Below are 22,079 nucleotides of genomic sequence, written 5' to 3'. Positions count from 1 at the left end.
CAGAGCAACAGAAGTTCAGAAAGGAAATGACGAGAATAATGGCAGTAACATTCACAAGAGTAAAATTACATTTGAACCACTTGAATCCTTGAAGCGCTACAATAGGTAGGTATAGCCTGGGCCAATCACACATTGGAAACTTGTGTTATGAGTCAACACTGATAGACCAAAGACAAAACAACCAACATGTGAAAAACTCAAAAGCATTCTGAAGAAAATAAATCAATGAGAACCCAGACACAGTTTATCATGGAATATACAGAAAGCTCAAAAGAGGCAAAACTAAACTGCACAGTTTATGGATTAAGACATGGGTGTCACAGTTATGAATATTTCTTGGACATAAAATAGTCTCACGGGATAGCTAGGTTACTTGTCTTAATATCATCCAAGCTTTTGTTTCCACGCTGAACAGCAGCAGGAGCTGGTGTGGGAGCTATCCGGAGCCATCCTTGTCACTGCTGCGACCCCCGCACCCGCTGCCACCCTGACTGAGCAAATGACCCTTCGTGGCACCCTTAAGGGCCACAACGGCTGGGTAACGCAGATCGCTACCACGCCACAGTTCCCCGCCATGATTCTGTCTGCTTCGCGAGATAAGACCATCATCATGTGGAAGCTCACGAGGGATGAGAGCAACTATGGCATTCCCCAACGTGCTCTGCGTGGTCACTCTCACTTTGTGAGCAACGTGGTCATCTCTTCTGATGGCCAGTTTGCGCTCTCAGGCTCCTGGGATGGAACACTACGTCTCTGGGATCTTACAATGGGCACCACCACACGCCGCCATGTTGGCCATACCAAGGACGTGCTGAGTGCGGCCTTCTCCTCTGACAACTGGCAGATTGTCTCAGGCTCCCGAGATAAGACCATCAAGCTGTGGAATACTCTGGGCGTTTGCAAGTGCACCGTACAGGACGAGAGCCACTCTGAATGGGTGTCCCGTGTGCGCTTTTCGCCCAACAGCAGCAACCCCATCATCGTCTCCTGTGGCTGGGACAAGTTGGTCAAGGTGTGGAACTTGGCTAATTGCAAACTGAAAACGAACCACATCAGCCACACAGGCTACCTGAACACTGTGACAGTCTCTCCGGATGGATCCCTCTGTGCTTCTGGAGGCAAGGATGGCCAGGCCATGCTGTGGGATCTCAATGAAGGCAAGCACCTTTATACCCTCGATGGAGGAGACATTATCAATGCCCTGTGCTTCAGTCCCAACCGCTACTGGCTCTGTGCTGCCACTGACCCCAGCATCAAGATCTGGGACTTGGAGGGCAAGATCATTGTTGATGAGCTGAAGCAAGAAGTGATCAGCACCAGCAGCAAGGCCAAATCACCCCAGTGCACCTCTCTGACCTGGTCTGCTGATGGCCAGACTCTGTTTGCAGGTTACACAGATAACCTCGTGCGAGTATGGCAGGTGACCATCAGCACCCGGTAGAAATGTGTGGCACAGCTTTTTTGAAATTCAAAGACTGGCTTTCTGAAAAAAAAAATATATATATATATATCAATCATCCAAAAGTGTAATATTCTACATTCTACTTTGGAGAGTCATGTCTGGGATTTTATCAGCTGTGAGTGGCCATCTGAGATAAATTATTGGTCTTTACTCAACTGGCATTAAAGTGAAAGATAGAAGTCAAAGATTCAATGAAGAATCTAGTCTACAGTATCGAGTCTGGTTTCATCTACCCTGAAACCAGAACTAGATGGGATTGTGCCGGTTACCATGACAGATCATTCTAATTAAGTTCTGGACAGAATGGGAGTAAAATGTCCAATAGTATCTCAAATTCCTGAAAAAGAAAACCAAGTAAACAAACAAACAAACAATGAGTTGAGACACTTTAAAAAAAAATCATTTAAGACACTCTTTAAACCTTGAACCCAAACTAGCCTCTGCAGTCACCTTTTAGCTAAATAATGGATTGGCTCATAAGAGAGTACTTTAAGAGTGCCTGTGAGTACTTTCCTCCACTAAAAAAGTTAATTCTATGAAACCAAAGGACAATTATTTTTAAGTAGAGGTGAGGATGAAAGGGAGCAGGGAAACTAGATTAACTAAAAGAGAACAATAAGAACAGAAATGCTGAGAATGTTTTACAAATGATGAAGAATGTAGCCAATGTCACTGAACACTTTGTGTAGAAAATGTTGAGTGACAAAACACACTGCTGTCTAAATTATGACTGAAAAACCAAAATAAACAGTCAAATGGTAAAAACAAACAAGCAAACAAAAACCTCCGAATGTGTGGTAGTTATAGAATCTGTTATCAATTTGAGAAGATTAATGGTGAAGGGGTGGAGTCTAGCCCATCAATCAGGTCAATGAGGCCTCTGTGTGGGCATGGCCTTCTCCTGATTCTGGGAGCCCTGGTATTCCTCCTTTAAGGTGGAAACACTCTCTCACTGCTCACTCCCTGGAGACATTGCAGCTGAGAAGACTCATGGAACTAAGCTAGTGCCCTGAGCTGGAGAATCACGTGGAGACCCCTTGTCAGCACTGAGATGCTTATAGTGCCACCGGATCGACAAGACTTCCTACCCATTGGCCTATGATCTTTCTGCATTTGGTGTTATTCCATGTGTTTTGTGAGTCTGAAGAAGACTTTATAAATTGGAATTGGGCAATATGGACTAATATCAGACATATGGACTTGATCTGGACTGGGGCTGGGACTGTTTTCTCAATATTCAATTGCTTTTGTATATAAACCTTTCTTGTACACATGAGTGTCTATGAATTTGTTTCTCTAGTCCACCAGCACTAACACAGATTGAAACATATTATAAGAGCAATAATAATAATAATGTACTGCAATAAAAACTTCTCAAAGGCATATAATCATAATCTCCAAGCAGGTAAGAAATGTGATCACAGTAGAACACTGGAAGGACAAAAAAACCCTAATGGTTTCTATGTATTAGCAGGGATTTCATTTCCTATAAATGAAGAATGGATAGTTTATGGACCTCTTGTTTATCACATAGTTGACAATAAAAGTGCTAAAAATAGTATAATATAAAAGAAATAATATAACACCTGAAAACTCCCAATTTTCATAAAACTTTATTTCAGAGAGTTTTTATAGCTAAATTTTGATTAACTCATCTTGGAATTTACATTTTTATTCACTAGATTATCCCTGATGGAAACTGTGGTGAGCTGCTAACTGCAAGGTCAGTAATTCTACCTTGTCCTTCAGGGTCACTATAAGCTGGAATCCACTGGTGGAGTGGGTGTCTCTGGGCACTTAAAGCTGGGTTTGCTAATCTATGGAGCTGGAACTGAGCACCTTTGGGTTGAGGCTCAGAGCAAAGTGGCAAATGTGTTGTGCCTTTATCAGTCCCAAAGAACGCTGTTGCATGCCCAGATGACACAAACATGCAGGCATGTTACACAGGAGATTCACATGTCTGCTCACTTGTGCATCCCTGTTGCAGGAAGAGGAGATGTTCTACCTCCACAAAGAGCGCTAGCCTTGGACACACACGGGCAATTTTCACCCTAGCTCTCAACAGCTGCTGAGTAGGAATCAACTAGACAACAGTGAGTTGATTTCCAGCCTTCATGCTAAGCCCAACCTCAGATACATCCTTACTTTTTCCATTTAATATGATAGTTTCTACACAGCCCGCAACCTGAGTGAAAAATACAAGGAGCTTACTGGTAGCCAATCCTTTATGCCACGAATGCACAAAAGGCCTTCAAAAAGGTCATGACCCTTCCATGATAAAGGTTATGGAATTTATCCATGAACGTTTTGAATTCACTGCATATCTGTTCCTAATATTTTATGTTAAACAGAATAATGTAATAAATCTTTGATAATTCCTCAAATATTGTACATCTTAAAAATCTTTGGGATGCCTTTTGATCTTCCATGAAAACTCAGAGTATTAAGCATTTTACATATAGCATCTCAATTCAAGATCTATTAAAGTTGATATTAATTTCATTCTCAAGTTACTGTAGAGTCCAGTTAGGTTACAGTATATCTGTACAATTCACATAGAAACTTGTGAGAGCTGGAAATTAACAGAAGGACTTTATTTTTCTGAGTCTTGAAATTTGACAGATTCAAGTGTGTAGTTTCTCATGTTATAGTTAAAAAACTCAGCCTTGGAACTGATCACAATGATTTACATATAACCTCCTCCCAGGGGGACAGACAACACTAAAGTGGGTGAAGGGAGACACTGGTAAGTGTAACACATGAAAAAATAATGATAATGTACAAATCATCAATGGTTCATGAGGGGAGGAGGGTAAAAAATGAAGAGCTGATACCAAGGCCTCAAGTAGAAAAAAATGTTTTGAAAACAATAATGTCATCATATGTACAAATGTTCTTGACACAATGAATGTATGTATGAATTGTGGTAAGAGCTGTACAAGCCCTCAATAAAATTATTTTAAAAAGAAAGAAAAAGCAACCACAGTACTGACTTTTCAAAGTGTGTGTACAAGCAAGCATGTGTGCCTTGTTTAGTTTTTTATGTCCCTGAGCATTACAAATGGTTAACATGGATAGGTGTTCATGGAAAGATTGGACGTTTGTTTCTACTCAGTCAGTCTCCAGGGAAGAAAGACTGGGTGATGCACTTTGAGAAACCTGTCACTGAAACCCCTCTGCAACATCCCTGTGCAATGACACACATGGAGCCTCCAGGAGTTGGTGTGGATTTGATGGCATCTGCTTGGTTTGCTTCATTTAGAGAGATAGAGAATTCTGGCTTCATTTGCTACCTTCAAGGCTGGCACTTCAAGGCAACCAGCAGCTCTGTAAGAGGAAACGAGACTGTCTACTCCGGTATAGATTTTGAATCTCAGACACCTATAGTGGAACACTGTGAGTCAGAATTGACTTTGTGGCAGTGAGTTAGTTTGGGGGCTCAGAAACAATGAAGGGTTCTACAAACAGCTTGCACTGCACTGTTCAACTGAGGATTGACGGGTTAAACAGTCTGCATTACTGTGGAAGAAGACAGGACTGGAGATCTGCTTCCACAAATGTGACACTCTGGAAACACTATGGAACTTTTCTGCTTTATAACACATGAATTTTCCACAAGATGGAATTAGCTCCAAGGTACCAAACCAAAGGGAAAATTAAACATGATAGCATATTCAAGTCTATGTATGCACATTGGCATTATGTTGAAAATATAATTAAATAACTAAAACAATACTCATTAAGAATCACCATGTCTATAATAAGAAACATGTAAGCCTGGTGAGAACTTGGCATATCTAAATTAGTCAGTGAAGAAGTCCTACTGATCCAGTGGTTAAATGTTTAGCAGCTACATGAAATGAAAGCAGTTTTGGCCCATGATATGGCAATCTGGTCACAGTGAATAAAATTAAGCTTCTTATCAAGACCACTTGGCTAAAAGGCTACAACATTCAAGCATTACCATGCAGTGGGGCACAGAGAAAATGGTAGCTTATTTTAAATACGATCATATCTACTGTATATGAGTTATATGTCTGGATCTTGCCTTCTATTAGGAATAGTTATGACACAATTTTTTAAAATGAGGAGCTATTAGTAGGACACAGTTCTTGCACAGTAAATTCAAACAAATTGAAGGTGAAACAGTTAACATATGAAACCAATCAAAAGGATAAAAAGTATTTACCTACTTTGAATTTGGTTCCAAGAAACTGTTATATCCGGGCCTCGAGACCAATGAGGGCCACATCGAAAAGCATCAAATGAAAAGCTTTACTGGAGGCAGCTGCCAAGAAACAGGCAACAGCTAGCTCTCAATACATCTGGGCCCCAAGCACCACTCGGATTCTGGTTTATAAAGCAACACACCCTGAGTGGGTGGGAACACTTTCGGCTCCAATCACAGCTGTAAACACTGACTAGGGGGATGGACCAGCTAGGGAACTTCCTGCTGGTATCCAATATGGGCATGGGCAGCAGCCCACCAAAATTTTGAATCTGGTGGGTCTGGGGACCAATGCAGAAATAGCAAGCTTAAGCAATAAAAAAATAGAGAGGAGAGTGTCAGCAAGTTAGCAAATGAGACTTAATGTCCTTCAGTCAAAGTATGCAGCTGTTAGGATGTGGATGTATGGCCCACCACTGATGATTTCAAACTCAGTCTTGTGAGGAGAAGGGGTTGGGGGAATTGAGGACCAACTCAATTAAGCATAAGTTGGAAAATATAGAAGCTAAATTTAGCAAATTAACAAAAAAGTGCTGACCTTGAGAGCATATACTATGAAAATATACCAATTCTGACTCATAGTGACCCTATAGGACAGAGAAGTACTACCCTGTGGATTTTCAAAACCAAGACACTGAAGCCTATTATTTCTCCAGATTAATACAAAAAAGGACCTAAAATAAATAATTTCTGGATTCTGCAAATCAAAAGATGTAAAAGGAAAGCAAAATTCCCTGTTGATAAAATGAGTGGACACTAAATCTGGGCCAGCATTGCTCTAAGAGTCAAAAGGGATGATAAAGGGGGTGGTGGAAAGCATTGATAGAGATGAGCCATTCACACAACTAATCTCTGAGTGGAGGTTTATTAGGGGAAACATCCCCACGTGGGGCTCTTCACACTCCAAGTGGAAAGGTATAGCATCACAGAGACCAATCTCAGGAGCTGTAGTAGAGAGTAAAGTCTTAGCACTCCAGTGAGGAAAGGGATATAGATGGCTGTGCAGCTTAAGCCTCCACTGAATTCTTTCTGATCCTTAAGCAAGCATATAGATTAAATTTTCCCAGGAGCAGAGGAACTTGGAAAGTTGATACCTTTCACCAATCTCCAGCCAGTCCAGGGGGTCCTAGAGTCAGGAGCCATGGCTTATCAGTTGAGCCCTGACTGCCTGGGTCAGATGGCCCTGGAGCAATCTTGTAAAATCCTCTATCTGGCAACGAAGGTGGCTCAGTTATGGTCCTGTCCCTGCTTTTGTAGTCCCATTTGTAACAATACTGTACTGAAGTTCCACCAATCATAAACTTGCGACAGTTTCCTCTGCTGCTGTAATAGTTAGCGTAAGTAAAGCCATTTATACTAAGCAAACATTCTGCCCCAGTCCTAAAATGCAACCACAGGCCTTACAGCATTCTAAAAAAAAAAAATAGCCCCTTGTTCTTAAAATCAGCAAAAAACTATCCTGGACCAAGAAATTGTGCAACTGCAAAGTCTGCTTCTGTACCAGCTTGATCAGCTGCGCTGCTTAACAGCAAGTTCTGCTTCTGTACAGCTCAGCAGATTAATGAAACCTTATAAAAACCCAAGTCTGTAAGCAGGAGGGAACCATCCAGCCAAGCTTTTTTTTTTCCCTTTCAGGCTGCTGGTCCTTGCGCTGATTCTTCTTCTTTTTTGTTTATAAACTTTTCTATTTCTTTCAATCTCACATCTCAGTTGTTCTGGTCCAGCTCATGTACACCACTGCAATCTTACTTAATTAGATTCTCGACTTGAATGTTTCCCTAAACTGTGCTAACGATCTCCTTCATCCAGTGACAGGTCTGTGTCTTTGTAGTCTCTTTGTCTCTTTTAAAACTTAATAAATGTTATTCTTAAATTATATTTGAGATTGGAGTTCCTTTTACTGTCTAAAACGGAGCAGAAGCTAGTTTCCAAAAGCAGAAATGGTTAAGAAGGATCATGCAGCAAGATCTGTTACAGAGTAAAAAGGAGACCCCATTTTAAATACAGTTTAAAGAGAACATTTATTAAATCTTATGAGACAAATATAGCACAAAGACACAAACAGATCATCTGAATAAGGGAAGCCACCAAAAGGAGGAGGAAATGGCTTCCCAGATTCACAATTGAGATGGGAGCTAAAGAGGGATTGGGGGAGGGGCAGGGCAAAGGAAACTCACAAAAGCATGGCTGGTGGCCAATGAATGCATCACAATGACAGACATTCCATCCTTAGATTGAGGGTTTACAAATGGGTCCAGGGCCTCCTGACTAATGCAGTCAGGGCAAGACTGTAGCACATGACTGCTGTTTAGGAGACTCCAAGTACTTTCTACAGTTTGGTGACCTCCATCAAGGGCACACACACGCAGACAAACCTCCAAGAAAGACTGCTTCTCCCTGGGCTGCCTGTATAGAGGTGAAGGTAATCCACACTCCAAAGCCTGAGGGCAATTACCTACTACCTTTGTTCCTCGGCAGAAACCATTCAATGGAGGCTTACTCTTTGAGGGGACTGCAATCTATGTGAGGACTTAATCTGTGCCGAGATTTGGGGCTGTCACTGCTATTTGGGGTTGTCACTGCTATTGTCACCCTTTTGCAAAACAAGGTGCTGAGAAGTTAAACTCTAATACAGACCTCAGTCACCAAGGGGGTGACCTGATGCCTGCAAGGCTGCCCTGTCCTTTCAGTAAAGGCCACTCTAAGGTCCCCATGCTCTCATGCCCGCGACCTGACACTGAAGGGACCGGGCCCTGGCAAGAACCCACCCCCAATGACGCCTTTCTGGAGTGTGAGGTGAGGGTGCAGGAGGATCTCTGAGCAAGAAATTCAGCCAGAATATTCCCGGGCCCGAAGGCAGAGGCCTGTAGCCAGCTCAGAAAGGGTTTAACTGGAAATGTCCCAGGGGGTCGTGGCGATCTGGAACAATGGAACACCAGGTGCGGGATCTATAACGTCCGCAGGAACCCAGACACAGCTGGGGAGGCCAGGCCTGCGGGCGATTCCGCGCCTGGGATCAGCACAGAAACAAAAACTCACTCACCCGTAGGAAGTCGTGGGATGCTCACTCGGATCCTTCTCACTCAGAAGTGAGTTCTGCAGGAAATTGCATCACTTGGGGAGGGGGGTCGGGTGGTGTCTATGAGAAGGGGTGGGGCCTGGAGATAATGAGGGAGACGTGGAGGGAGGGGCCTAGAGGTGAGGCTCAGGGCCTGGAGTGGCAATGGATTCATTCTTAATCTTTTTAGGCTGGAAACCCTGCTGACACCTGTTCTCTTTGGATGGCTCTGTTTGCATTTGAAACACATTTGCATTTGAATCGCAACAACACACAAGCCCAGACAGAAAGAAGAACTGAAAGAAAAATGGTGGAAAACAAAAAAAGAAAAGTGGTGGGTGGAAGGCATGCTATCCAAGTGGAATTTCCCCAATTGACAAGCCAGCTGCTAGGGCCACAGACACGCACACTTGACAGCATCTGATGCCATCTGCTCCACTTGACCATCTCTCTCCTGGTTTTCACCTGAATGCCTCTCAAACTCAGACACTGATTTCAGGTTCTGCTCCCAGTGCTGCAGCACTGAGACTCAAGTCTCCTCAGGTGAGCATCAATATGGGGAATTCCTGAAAATGCCACAGTTGTCCAGTTGTCATCTCCTCTTCTTCTCTTCCCCTGCTCTCTCCCTCTCCTCACTGCTAAAGATTTATTTCCCCACAATCTGTGGGTTCTGTATTAGTCTTTTTATAAGGTGTCCAGGTTTTAACATTGGTAAAGCAGAACATCATTGACAGGGGCGGTGGGGGGGGGGGAGCGGGTGTTCTTGATTAAAAATTTGGTCTATATGGAGCAACAATAATTTGCATGGAACACAAAATAGTCTTGTAATATATCTACAAATATAATACATTAAACATTATGTATAGTATTTTATTCTTTGGCATATTTCTCATTTGAGTGAATTTTTTAGTAGATTGCTGCTGTTGTTTAAAAGGTCATGAAATTTTTCACAAGAATTCGTTAAATTATATTTCACACATAAAATGGTTTCAATGTCTCAACACTTAATTGCGATTTTTCTGATGTCCACACTTTATTTACTGTAGAAAAAAACGCATTCAGTCACAGCATTAGTTCCTGGTAACGACAGCGTCCGCATATTCCACAATTTTTAGTGCATTATTGTATGGAACATGGTTTGTTTCAAATTGATAAAATATTTCTAACCATTTGTTCTCTTTTGTGATTTTTGCTGATGCCCATATTTAATCTTTTCCTTATCAATTTATTTTTAAAGTAATGATACCTATTTTAAAAGATCATTTTTGGAAATATTACTATATGGGAAATTTTGAGTAATATGATCGAAATCGAATGATTTTTGCACATCATTCCAATTAAATTGTTGTTTTAATGTAGCCCAATGAAAATGTTCAATATCACTGAAATGTACCATCCAGTCTTCTACGTAATCTATCCAGTTACTATAGAACTTTTTAACGTGATTCATTATATCTGCACGATTTATTGCACCTTGTTCTTCTAGCTGGCTTATACTATTATGGATAATTAATGGGAGAAAATTATTTTCTAACTGCTCTTGATATTGAAATGTTAAATTATTAACTTCATTTGCTACTTCGATTACTGAAATTTTGTCACCCTCAGTAAGTTTTATAGCATTTTGAAAAAGAGCTGCTTGATTGTGTTCCAACTGTAGGCAAATTTTTGAAGATTCTTTTTCAGAAAACTCTTCTAAAATTCTAGGACATTTATCCTATGATAGAAAGTAGGACTTCAAAGGATCGTATATTTTCAAAATTCTTTTGACAGCTGGCAAAAGAGCTAACCAGTGTGTTTTACTGTATCCAAGTATTTTCTGATATTCGACTTCCACAGTTTCACAAAATTCTTTAAGTGTTTCAACGCACACAGTGTATATATAGAGATAAGAATATATTTTAATAACAATATTTTCCACATCTATGGGCAACAAATCAGCAGCTGTTTGAATGGCGTTATGTATTATGTGCACTGCACAACCAACACCAATATTTTGATTAAGGTTTTTGTTTAATTTATAAAAAATATTATTTGTTCCTCTTCTTACTTTTCCTCCAAAATTTGTGTTTGTGTTGTCTGCACAAAATTGAATTATTTTATGTTTTAAATTGTTTTTTTTTCCAAAATATTAATAATGGAACTGAAAATTATTTCAGAAGTTTCACCAGGCACAGAAACGAAATCTAAAATTTTAATTTATTCCAGTTTCCGAATCAAAAAATCTAATAATTGTTGGAAATAACTTTATATCCTTATTAGATGCATCAGAATATATGGATATAAAATTATTTTCTATATTTTTGTTTAATTCTGAAAATGCATATGGGGAAAGCACATTACACACAGTTGCCTCGGATTTTGTTCTAGCACAGGCAAATTTTTGTTGAACAACTTTTTGGAATGATTGTGATTAATAGCATGAAAAGACATAAGTCCTTCTGCTAATGCTAATTTCTTTTCTTCATCTCCATAAGTTATTTTCCGAAAAAAGAATTTCCTGTATTTTGAAGGAAGATGCAACAGTATTTAAATATCTTTTATGTTTCTGTGTCTCCAAGTGCTTTGAAATATCATTCTTCCTGCCGTGCGAAATAGAAAACTCACCATTACATTTCTCACATTTTACCAGGTAATCGCTTTTGTTTTTTTTAATAAAAGGAAATTCACTTCTTAGATCATCATTGTATTTGCATCCTCTTTTCTTACTCATTATGTTAAAAATCTAAAAAATAATTTAAAATTATATTATACATTATTATATACATATTGCTTAAAAACATATTTTGGCAGGAGAGACCTGAGTTCCCACATCATTCAATGCGATGCTGGCAGAAGCCCCAGCCATTCCACTTGACCCTCTTAGAATTTCAAACTGCCTTTGGGACTTGCAGGGATGTGATGTGTTTGGCTAGGCTGGAACATAGGTGGCCATTATTATTCACAGCTATATTAGGGAAAACAAAAAACAAAAAATATTCTATCTTATTTATTCAACAACTGTCTCCAGGACAACTAGGAGAGGTGGGGGAGAAACCAGACTGGGGTGATTCTGTCACTGTTTTCTTGTTGTTTCTTTAAGTTGACAGTAGTGAAATGGGTGTTCCCTAATAAGTCCATAGATCAAAACAGGTCCCTTTTAACAAGTGAACTTTGAAAAAGTAACATGATCTTCGTCCAATAAACAGTCACATAGATGAGTCTTGAATTACCCTTCAGCCTAAAACAGTAACTTAAGAGCCTCAGACATAGGTTTTTCTAGATTATTCCTTGAAGGTCTGTTGCCAGATTTGGAGAGTTGTTCTTAATCCTAATTTTCTTGGTAAGTGGTTTGTTTTTTCTCGCACAATTATAATCTGATTGTTCCATCTTTGCTGATTGGGTGCTGAGAACAGAAGGAATAATCCTTGTCTTCCTCTCCTTCCCCTCTAGCACCCAAAGGAACTTTACATAGATAGATGTTTGCACAACTTTCTGATGCAGTGTGTTGGCACTCAGCAGACAAGCGAGACTGAAGAAGCGCTCAGAAGTAGGCACATGTTACGTGCCCGGAGGAAAGGAAGAAGGGCACGAGTCCCCATGCTTAGACCTGTGCACAGCAGGAAGCAGATATGACAAGCACAGAAGCTAAGGGGTTGGGAAGTTAAAAGAGTTGAGAGTTTGGCAGAAGGCTGACCCCATAACTATGGTCAATGGACGCATACAGCAGGGATGGGGCCTTCTACGAAACAAAGAGCAATGCTTCCCTATTGGGGACATTTAATGAAAGGCCTGATGAGTAACTTCATAAATATCAGCCATTGAAAATGCTTGGGGGAACACAAAGAAAGAAAGAAAACGCTTGGGAACACAGTACTCCTTTGACAACACATGGGGTGCCAGAAGTCAGATGTGGCTTTTGTGGTGGTGGGTTTTTTGTTGTAGATGGGTGTTTTTCCTGCTTGTTGTTTGGATTTAGGGGTAATCGGAGTGTATAGTTCTTACACTCAGTGCTGTGAGGTTAGAGGTTTGAATTCACCCAGAGGTGTCTAGGAAGAAAGGCCTGGTGGTTTACTTCTGGATAAAAGAATCTGGCCGTCAGAACCCACCTGGAGCACAGTTCTACTGTGACCCACATGGGGGCACCACGAGTCAGAGTCGACTGGACAGCAACTAGTTTTCTGGTGGTTTCTCTGTTTATTGCAAAAGTATAACTTTTCTCATATTTACATGAATGGCCCCGGATGCTAGTTTCTTCCCATGGAACTCTGTTTTCCTGAATTCAACACACACTGTGTATAGTATTTAACTTAAAATTCATCAGGAGGAGCCTGCTGCTCTACCAATACCTAAAGTCCCATCTGCCGGGACCATAATCTTTAGTGCCTCCCAGAACCACAAGACCAACGACAAGATGGCCAAACACAAGATGGGCGCTGCCTATTGTTCTTTGAGCACGGATGGCAACTAAGTGTGTATTTTAAATGCTGCTCTACCTTTAAAAAAAGAAACTTAGCATCACCTATAGGACTGGTTTCAAGATGACCATATTTTTCACATGTCACATGTCAAAGCACATAATATGTATGTGCATATAGCGTGCATAGCACATATAGGAAACTAATGGGATTGCATTGTTTGCCAAAAAAATAATTTAAAATTACATTATAAATATATTGCTTAAAAACACAGCAAGTAGGTACATAATTACATGAACATATTTTGTTAGGTTATAAATTAAATTAATTTGATTGCTGTAAAGTAACTATATTTTAAAATTATTTAAATTTTAATCCTATATTTCTTTCTAAATAATAACAATACTAACTTGTATTATTTTTTCTCTGAATTTGCTGTAACGTAAGTCGTGTCACTTTCAAGGCTGGCGCTAGACTTTTTGCCGCCACTATAAAATATAAATAACACGGGTACTTTCTGCTAAATTCAAGAAAATGTATGTATTTATTGAAATAAATAAATTACCTAAATTATATGCATATCTAATTTGTTGACATCACGACAGTTACAAAATGTTTTCATCGTTGCCAATGGCAAAAATGCCATTGTTCATTAAGTCCAAACAATGGTGGTCGAATTCTAACAACTAATCAGCAATGCGAACTTTGATAAGCAGTTCTTGATAATCAGTTCTCAACAATTATTTGTTATTATTAAAGTTTAACATTATAAAATTAACAAAAATAATATAAAACTCATATCCTGGCAAAATAGCCACATGGCAGCCAAAAACCGTATATTCCCTTCCCGTTCTCCCGCTGTTCCCTAGCTTGTTGTGCATTCTTTTCAAAAATCAGGACTTTTAAAAAATGCCACAGGACGCCAGACACATTGTTAGAAATCGGGACTGTCCCACCAAAAGCAGAACATCTGGTCACCTTACAAATAGCTATGCCATGATCTGCATCCACCAGGCTCTGGGGAAGCATCTGCAGTGGGTCTCAAGAATTAGTACTGGGGTGGTGGTATATAATACAAAGACTCTGTGAAGGGTCAATTCACTATCTCCAAAGACGACTCCTAGAACATATTGTATCTGTGTATGAACAGGATGAAATTCGAGGACATGCCTTTGTGTTACTGTGCTACCATCACAGTGAGGAGATTCAGATTCAACGGGGATACAAGCCTCCCCTGCAGGGAGAAAACAGGCCCCCACAGGGGCACTCCAGACCCACAGAGCACAGGTCTCAGGTCCAGGAGCAGGTGCAGATGGAGGGAGGTTCAGGACTGCTTTCCTGTTGTGGTATTGGTGTTCTTCTCCATGTCTTGGTTTCCCTCAGAGAATCTCTCTAATATTACCATGACTATCTCTGATACATTTAAAAAGTTGTATTATAAGAAGAAAACATTCTGTAGAAAAATAAGTCTGTTTGGTAATGGGAGGAAAATTACTCAGCATGTGGTTCTAAGGATCAGGCTCCAGAAGAAATTCAGGGAAACTTGGAGGTTCTGTTCTAATGAGATTTAGAGAAGATGGAGTGAGTGGGTGCTGCCAGAGGTTAGCTTTTGAATTGGATCAGAAAGACCGGTTTTTCAAACTCTCCAAATGATGCCTGAAGAGAAAGACGGTGCTGTGCTGCTGAAAGGACAGACTGAGAGCAGAGACTTCCATAGAATTCCCCCATTGTGACATTGAGTTATAGGTTAGAGTTATGTAGGTGGCTAGGTAGGGAACAAACCACATTAAAGCAGAATGTGGCTCCCCTATGGCTCTCATCTTCAGTGGGAAGTGTGCAGGTCAGACTCAGCACTGGTCCGAACTCTCTTTGTGTCTTAATCTGTTTTCTGTCTCTCTTGTTCATCAAGATGACATGATTCATGAATGTTTATGCTTCCCAATGCAAGTCTGTTCACATTCTCAATATGCCATTTTCATGGATAAAGACGCTCAATACTAAGGAAATGTCATAACTAACGCTATCTTTAAATACAATGCTGTCCTGATCCAAATGGCATCATAATCCTTTAAAGAAATGAAAAATGATTACTCCATATGGAGAGTCCCAAAATAATCAAGGGACCCTCCCCCCCCCCAAAAAAAAGAACAAAGAGAGACCCTCACACAAACCAACCTCAAAACTATTGCACAACCACAGCAGTCAAAACAGTCTGGCACTCGTACAATGATAGGTATGTTGACCAATGGAACAGAATAGAAGACTAATAAACAACCCATCCACATACAGGCAACTCATCCTCAACAAAGGCCCAAGGGACTTTATAATGGAGAGCGACCTTCTCTTCAACAATGGGGCCGGCACAATTGGGTCGCCACCCTCAGAAAAATGAAAGACAACTGAAAGCTCAGCTCATGTACAAAATCAAACACAAAGTGATCATCACAGACCTAAATATAAATCCCAGATCTATAAAGACCATCTGTAAGGAAATAGGCATACAAATAAGAGCCCCATTGCAAAGAAAGTACACACAAAGAAGACAACATGGATGAGTGACCTTCTAAAAATCAGATTTATGTGCATCAAAAGAGTAAAAGAGAAGCCAAGCAACAAATAAAAACAAGCAAATGAAGAACTGTTGTAATTTTAAGCTGCAATGTTGTCTGCCTATTGAGTGTATGACAATAGACAATTGCAGCAAATATGATTGCATTTTCCTTGGACATATTTTCTATCATTTCCATCTTTCAGAATTTTGAGAGACACAGCGCACCTTGATTACGTGACTGACCAAGCCCAACCCCAGGAGATGGGGGACTGCAAAGCAAACCCAGAACATCTGCACTAGATCTCAATGTGTTCTGCTTCAGAGTGCAGGGAGCACTCAGGAGCTCATTGGGAACATGTGTACCAACCCTGTTAGGAAAGTGATGTGCAGATGGATACTGTCATGAGGTTGACACTTAAGACCTCTAGCAACCACTGCTATGAAATTATGAGATGATCATGGTAGTCATACTCAGAAATGGAGGTGACCTGAACTCGTGTGCAGCAACATCACGGTCTCAAGCTTAAGTCGGTCAGACAAGCACCAAGAGCAGACAGTGAGATGGGGGTTTGGTGAAATGAACAGGATCAAGTGATGCTCTGCCAGTGTGCATGTGAAAAGTGAACCAACTCAATGATCTCCAAACGAAAAATGCGAGTGTCCTGTGCTTGAACCCCTGGATTTAGTGAAATCGATGTGTCTTCATTTTAAAGCAATGGCGCATTCCCTTCACCAAATTCGGGCCAAAGAAGTCCACATGACCAACACCTTGTGCTTGGATTTCCCCATTGTAAAAATATATATTCATTTGGAAATATATAGATTCTAATTCACCAGGAAATGAGTGGTGTCAGTCTTAAAACTGGGGAAAATGTTTTAACTTTGTTAGGAGGAAGGAAACAGAATGGGGTTTGAGCTTTAAAACTGTATGTTTAGAAATAGTGTCACAGCTTCTATAGTCAATAATATGAACAATTTTTCCAAAATTAGATAATCTTTGAGTTTAGGGAATAAATTTAAGGTGAGACCCATGAGCACTTGTGATGGGGCTGTGCCCAGAGCACAAATGGAGAGGCTGTTCTGGTTGGAGATGCTCACATTTCAATTGAAGCAGAGCCTTCTGGGTAAGGAACATTTACAAGCATGTCTGCACTCACTCTCTGAATGTTGAGGGTCAGCCGCATGGATGGACCTAATTTTAATGGAGAGTGCCTGTTGGGTCTCAAGAAAATGTCTTTTCATTCAAGATGTAAAATATTGTTCTTGGCTCTTATTTGTATTCTGATCCTGTTTTTAAATGGTTGTTTTCCACTTACTGCTCTCCTGAATCTTTGCACTTGAAAATCATGGCTCTGATTTTGCTGATTTTGCATTCTTGTGGATATTCCAGCAAACAAAGGCAGTGTCTTTATTCAGAATCTTGCATGTTTAGAGGCTACAGAGTTAAAATACTGTCTTGTCTGGGCCCAACTTTTCTAGGTGGCACGTTCTTCCCTGAGACCCTACGACACGAATCTCTTTACTTGCCCTGAGGTTGACCTCAGTCGTCAAGCTCTGGGATGGAGTGTGTGTATTGCTTATAAGAGCAGTGGGGTTGGTGATGATCATGGCCCAAGGTCAGAAAAATCCTGGCTGAAGAAGATTAGTAGGGGACAATGCCGACTGGAAACATTCTGCAGAGGCTTCTGGTCATATTGCATACATAAAATGCAAAGCTAAGAATGGAGCGTGTCCTTTGGACCCAGTGCCTGGTATACCCTTTCCTGACCCTCAGAATTTGGACTGAACAGAACCCACCACCACATAATTCATTTCCTCAAACTTTCATGAATTTCTGTTGGACATTGCAGTGATTCGCAGAACCCAGAAGCATGAGGGGATCTCCTCAAGGGAGGAGGGGGTGGGAATCGGAACTGAATGGCTTCATAGAAGAGTTGGACCTTTGAGGAAGTATCAACCCTAACTCCTTGGGACTAATCTGTAAGTTCATGCTTCTCAAAGATGTTGCTTCCACACAAGGAAAACTACCAAGTGCTATGAGGAGGTTACTTGGGTGTAAAAGAATAATATAAGAGATTTTGGAAAGTGTGAGGTTTGAAGATATCTTGGGGTCCAATTTCCAATTTTTGGTTTCAACAAACTATATCCTGCCCACTCTCTAGGGCATAGAACACATAAGAGCCCAAGGCAGGGAAGGAGCAATGAGGGGCTGGAAGGAGAGAACAATGGGCTCAGAAATCCTTGGCTTTCCATTTACCTTTCCTACACACCTCTTGGGGAAAATCTTCTCTCACTATAGACTAACATGCTTTTGATTTCAAACAAAGGGTTACACTAGCATGGCTCCGAAGGAAGAGGGGAGTCTGTTCTCTATCAATTTCTATGTATAAGGCCAAGGGTCCCTCACACGCAAATTATTCTCAGGCAACCGCACAATTTCACCTTTAGGCTGGGAAAGCTATCAGTTCTCTTTAGACAGGGCTGTAGGTCTCTTGGGAATCAGAGCTGTGGTCTAAAGATGCTATTTCTGTGTGTTCTCCTGTGCCTGGTGATAGTTCCCCAAGATGAAATTCAGATATGCGACCTGGGTCTATTGGGATGGTTATGACTTCAGGTGACTGACAAGGACAATATTATTTTGTTTGCAGGTGTCCTGTCCCAGGTGCAGCTTCAGAAGTCTGGTCCTGGACTGAAAGCCCTCCCAGAAGCCGTCGCTTCCCTGCACTATCTCTGGTTTCTCCATCATAAGCATTGGTAGCTGCTGGAACTGGATCCACCAGCCCTCAGGGAAGGGGCTGCAGTGGATGGGATTGATATGCTCTGAGGGTAGTACAGATTATAACCCGTCCTTCCAAAGCTGACTCTCCATCACCGGAGACACATCGAAGAAACAGTTCTCCCTGCAGCTGAGCTCCATGACTACTGAGGACGCAGTCGTGTTATTACTGCACAAGGGAAACACAGTGAGAAGTCAGTGTGAGGCCAGACATAAACCTCCCCTGCAAGGGAGACACTGGGCAGCAGGGAGCGCGCAGGACCCACTGAGCACACACACCCAGCCCTAGACAGGCACAGATGGATGGCAGGGAGGATTTCCTGTTAGAATGAGGGCCTTTTCTCCTTACTCTCAACATCCCCAGAGAAAAATTTTTCTTTTTCTTTTTTCTCTTTCTCTAAATGTTCTCCTTGCGGCAAGATTGGAAGGAAGAACTAGCATTCTCTGTTTGCAGTACCAATAATAAAAGTGACGCTGACCTTCATTTTCATCCTATAAACCTCAGTTTCCTTTGTGAGAAAGAGATAATCATTCTCACACTCTCTGTGACTCAAAATCTGTTGACAAGGAAATGCAGGCATGTACAGATTCATGAAGGCAATGCATGATTTTAAATGCCCTGAGCTCATGGCTCTTACAGTGCATGGTCTGGTCTCGGGAGGTGTCTGTCTGCATTATTCCCTGTGCACTGTGGGTAGTGGTTGACTCATGTTCTCTATGTCTGAGAAAATAATTGTGGAGACATATGGATCTAAATTTGTGATGTGTCCTTAGTTATGTTTGGTACCCCTTGTCTCCCTGTATGCAGAAACGGCGTTCCAGGCATAGAGAGCCCCATGACATTGGGAACAGGTGAACTGGAATGACCTGCTTAGTGGGCAGAGTCATTAGTAAGATCATTCATTGGAATCACAATGAAATGAATACTCATTGGAAGGGCAACTTGATTCCAAAAGATAGCAAATGAGTTTCAAGAGGAGGAAATTGCAAACTAATATCTCAGAATGTTCTTTATTCTCAATTGATAGTAGTGAGACTTCTCACATATTTTGAACAGGTCATTAGGGGAACCATTTCCTAGAGAAGGACATCCTGTTTGGCAGAGTATCACCAAAATAGAGGAAATCACTCAGTTAGATGCACAGACAGTGGCTGCAAACATGGTCTCAGACTTAAGAGCAAATGAGGATGGTTCAGGACTTGGCAGGTTAGCTGTTCTCTTGTGCACAGAACCATTGTGAGTCAAATTGACTCAAAAGCACCCCGCAAATCTTTTATGGAGTGAGGTGCAGAAAATTGAGATTAATGTTGGTCAGTCACATGTAATTACCAAAATTATCATAAATTATACCATTTAAAAACTGTTAAAATTATTTAACATTTTAAATACAATAAATATACCATTTCTTAGTTATAGTTATATGCCTTGCAAATAATTAGGAAAGCAAAGTGCAATAAATAAGAAATACATACTGTAAAGAAATAAATGTTATATAACAGTCCACTCTCCCTGGTGGCATAGAGGATTTCACATGGGATGCTAAGTGCAAGGTCAGCAGATAAAATCCACCAGCCATTCCGAGGGAGACAGATGAGGCTCTCCAGAGTTTTACAAGGATTGAGAATTATATAATCCAAAGGAGGGAATAGTGTCAGAGCTTACACTGTGAGATTCTGGCATGCAGAAGGCTGTGGATGACAGAGGAAGCTCAAACGCATTTGCAGGATCTTCACAGGGAATACACCTCCAGTGATTTCCCTCTAACCATGACTGAGGGATGGAACAAGCTGGTGGTCAGAGAGAGAGGGTATTGGAGGGATGACTATAGTAGGGCAAAATGACACATCTGACTTGGATGGTTAGAAGCTTGTCATTTGATCTCCCCTTTAATATACTTTGTGATTAATCTGGGTTTTAATATTTTCTAGTTTTGTTTGCTATATTTAGGGTTTATTTCTGCTGTGTTTAGTCATTGTTGGTAGCATTTTTGACACTCTTGATATCTTTTTCTATGTTTTTCAATTTATGTAGTGCAGGATGGGTGAATCTACAGAGACAATAAGTAGAATAAGGGTTCCTGAGGACTTCAGCAAGAGAGATGGGGAGAAGAGGGAAGTTAATAGAAAGGAGTTCAAAGAGGAAGAACATGTTTTCTAATGGATTGTTGTAGTGATTGTAAATACTGCTTCCATGATTGAACTATAGAATGGTGTGATGTCTGAATTAGATATTTTTGTTTTGTTTTTATTAAAAAAATTTTTTCTTTAATTGGTTTACAAAGACGCTACAGACTACATCGAAACTAATCTTTGTACAAAAAGGCCAAAAAAGAGAGAGAGAGAGAGAGGAGGAGCCCCAAAATACCCAGAGACAAAGGTGGGGATGGGACGGGAACAAGAAAGGAAGATGAGAGAGCAAGATGAAACGGAAAGACAAGAGAGTAGCTTCGTACATAACAACAGCAAAGAAAAGACAGAAAAGCGAGTAAGATGAGTGAGCATTTTAAAGTGGATTAGATCTTAATAAAAGGATTTTTAAAAAGAAATAAAATGTTAAAAGTTATTAGTCGCAGGACAAATGTAAAACATTTTTATTTTGAATACTGTTAAAAATTATTTTAATAAAATAACACTGCAACTAAATAATAAATCTAACATTGATATAATGTTATCTAATATATATCATTTAAATTTTTGCCAATTTCTCAGTTAAAAAAATTTTACAGTGCCTAAAACCCTAAGGAGTTCTGCTCTGCTCTAGATGGTCACTCTGAGTCAGAATTCACTTGGTGCCTGTGGGGTACAGTTATTGACCTTCCAATAGCTAGTTTGTTTTCTGTTTATTCTGTATTTTGTTTAAACATATTTAATACTATTGTCAGGAATTGGTTTTTTTTTTCCCATTATCTTGGTTTCCATAGAATTTCCCACATTGTGTTTTGAGGTTAATGATGCATCTTTTTCTGTGGCATCATTTATGGTTTTCCTTTTAAATATATTTTTTCTAGTGTGCTTCAATTAATGAGGTAGCTTGATAAACATAACCATATTCTTCCTTCCATTTGTATTGTCCCCTTCTTTTGTAGTGTAAGGACATCTTAACAGTATATTTCTGTTAAAACAATGTCCTAGGTCACCAGCAAAAGTCCAGCTTACACACAGGCATTGTGTACAGCAGTAGTTTTCTCACACGGGGAAGAGACAGAGTCGGCTCATCATCAGGAGTGGGCACCGTCTCCATAGACAGCAGTCTCACTCAGCGGCCAGTGCAGGGATGGAGGTTTGCAAGACTGCCTTGTTTGTGCTGCAGTTGAAGAACAGTGCTCCCTCCTCACCAGCAGAGATAACAAAATAGGGTTATGCTATGAGGCGGAATCTACTGGAAGGCAGTGAGCTGATTTTGTTATTGTTGTTGTTTTGTATATTCCATGTAATGTGTATAATAATCACTTTGGGGAAAGTTAGCCTGTGTTCAGAAGAAAGTAGATGATGTATGTTATAGGATGCCAGTGACTAAAGAGTGTTTTTGGATCCAGAAGCTTTGGGAAAGGCAGACAGACAGCAAGGTCACGTTCCAGTAGCCAGACTGACACATTTGGACCTAAGC

General features: G+C 40.5%; 1 protein-coding gene across 1 annotated transcript; it reads left to right on the top strand.

Annotated features, from left to right (window-relative positions):
• Positions 1-484: 484 nt before the first annotated feature.
• Positions 485-1,441, top strand: LOC142427710 (small ribosomal subunit protein RACK1-like). Its single transcript, XM_075532849.1, has one exon. The coding sequence runs from the start codon at positions 500-502 to the stop codon at positions 1,439-1,441; it is 942 nt and encodes a 313-aa protein (XP_075388964.1). The 5' UTR covers positions 485-499.
• Positions 1,442-22,079: the final 20,638 nt, after the last annotated feature.

This window comes from Tenrec ecaudatus, chromosome 15, assembly GCF_050624435.1.
Source record: "Tenrec ecaudatus isolate mTenEca1 chromosome 15, mTenEca1.hap1, whole genome shotgun sequence".
NCBI classification, from domain to species: domain Eukaryota; kingdom Metazoa; phylum Chordata; class Mammalia; order Afrosoricida; family Tenrecidae; genus Tenrec; species Tenrec ecaudatus.
The sequence above is the reverse complement of the archived record's forward strand: the minus strand, read 5'-3'. Positions and strand labels throughout refer to the sequence as shown.

What these genes read in the sequence shown, in the direction of transcription:
- LOC142427710 (XM_075532849.1), top strand. Translation starts at nt 500, where the DNA reads ATGACCCTTCGTGGCACCCTTAAGGGCCACAACGGCTGGGTAACGCAG.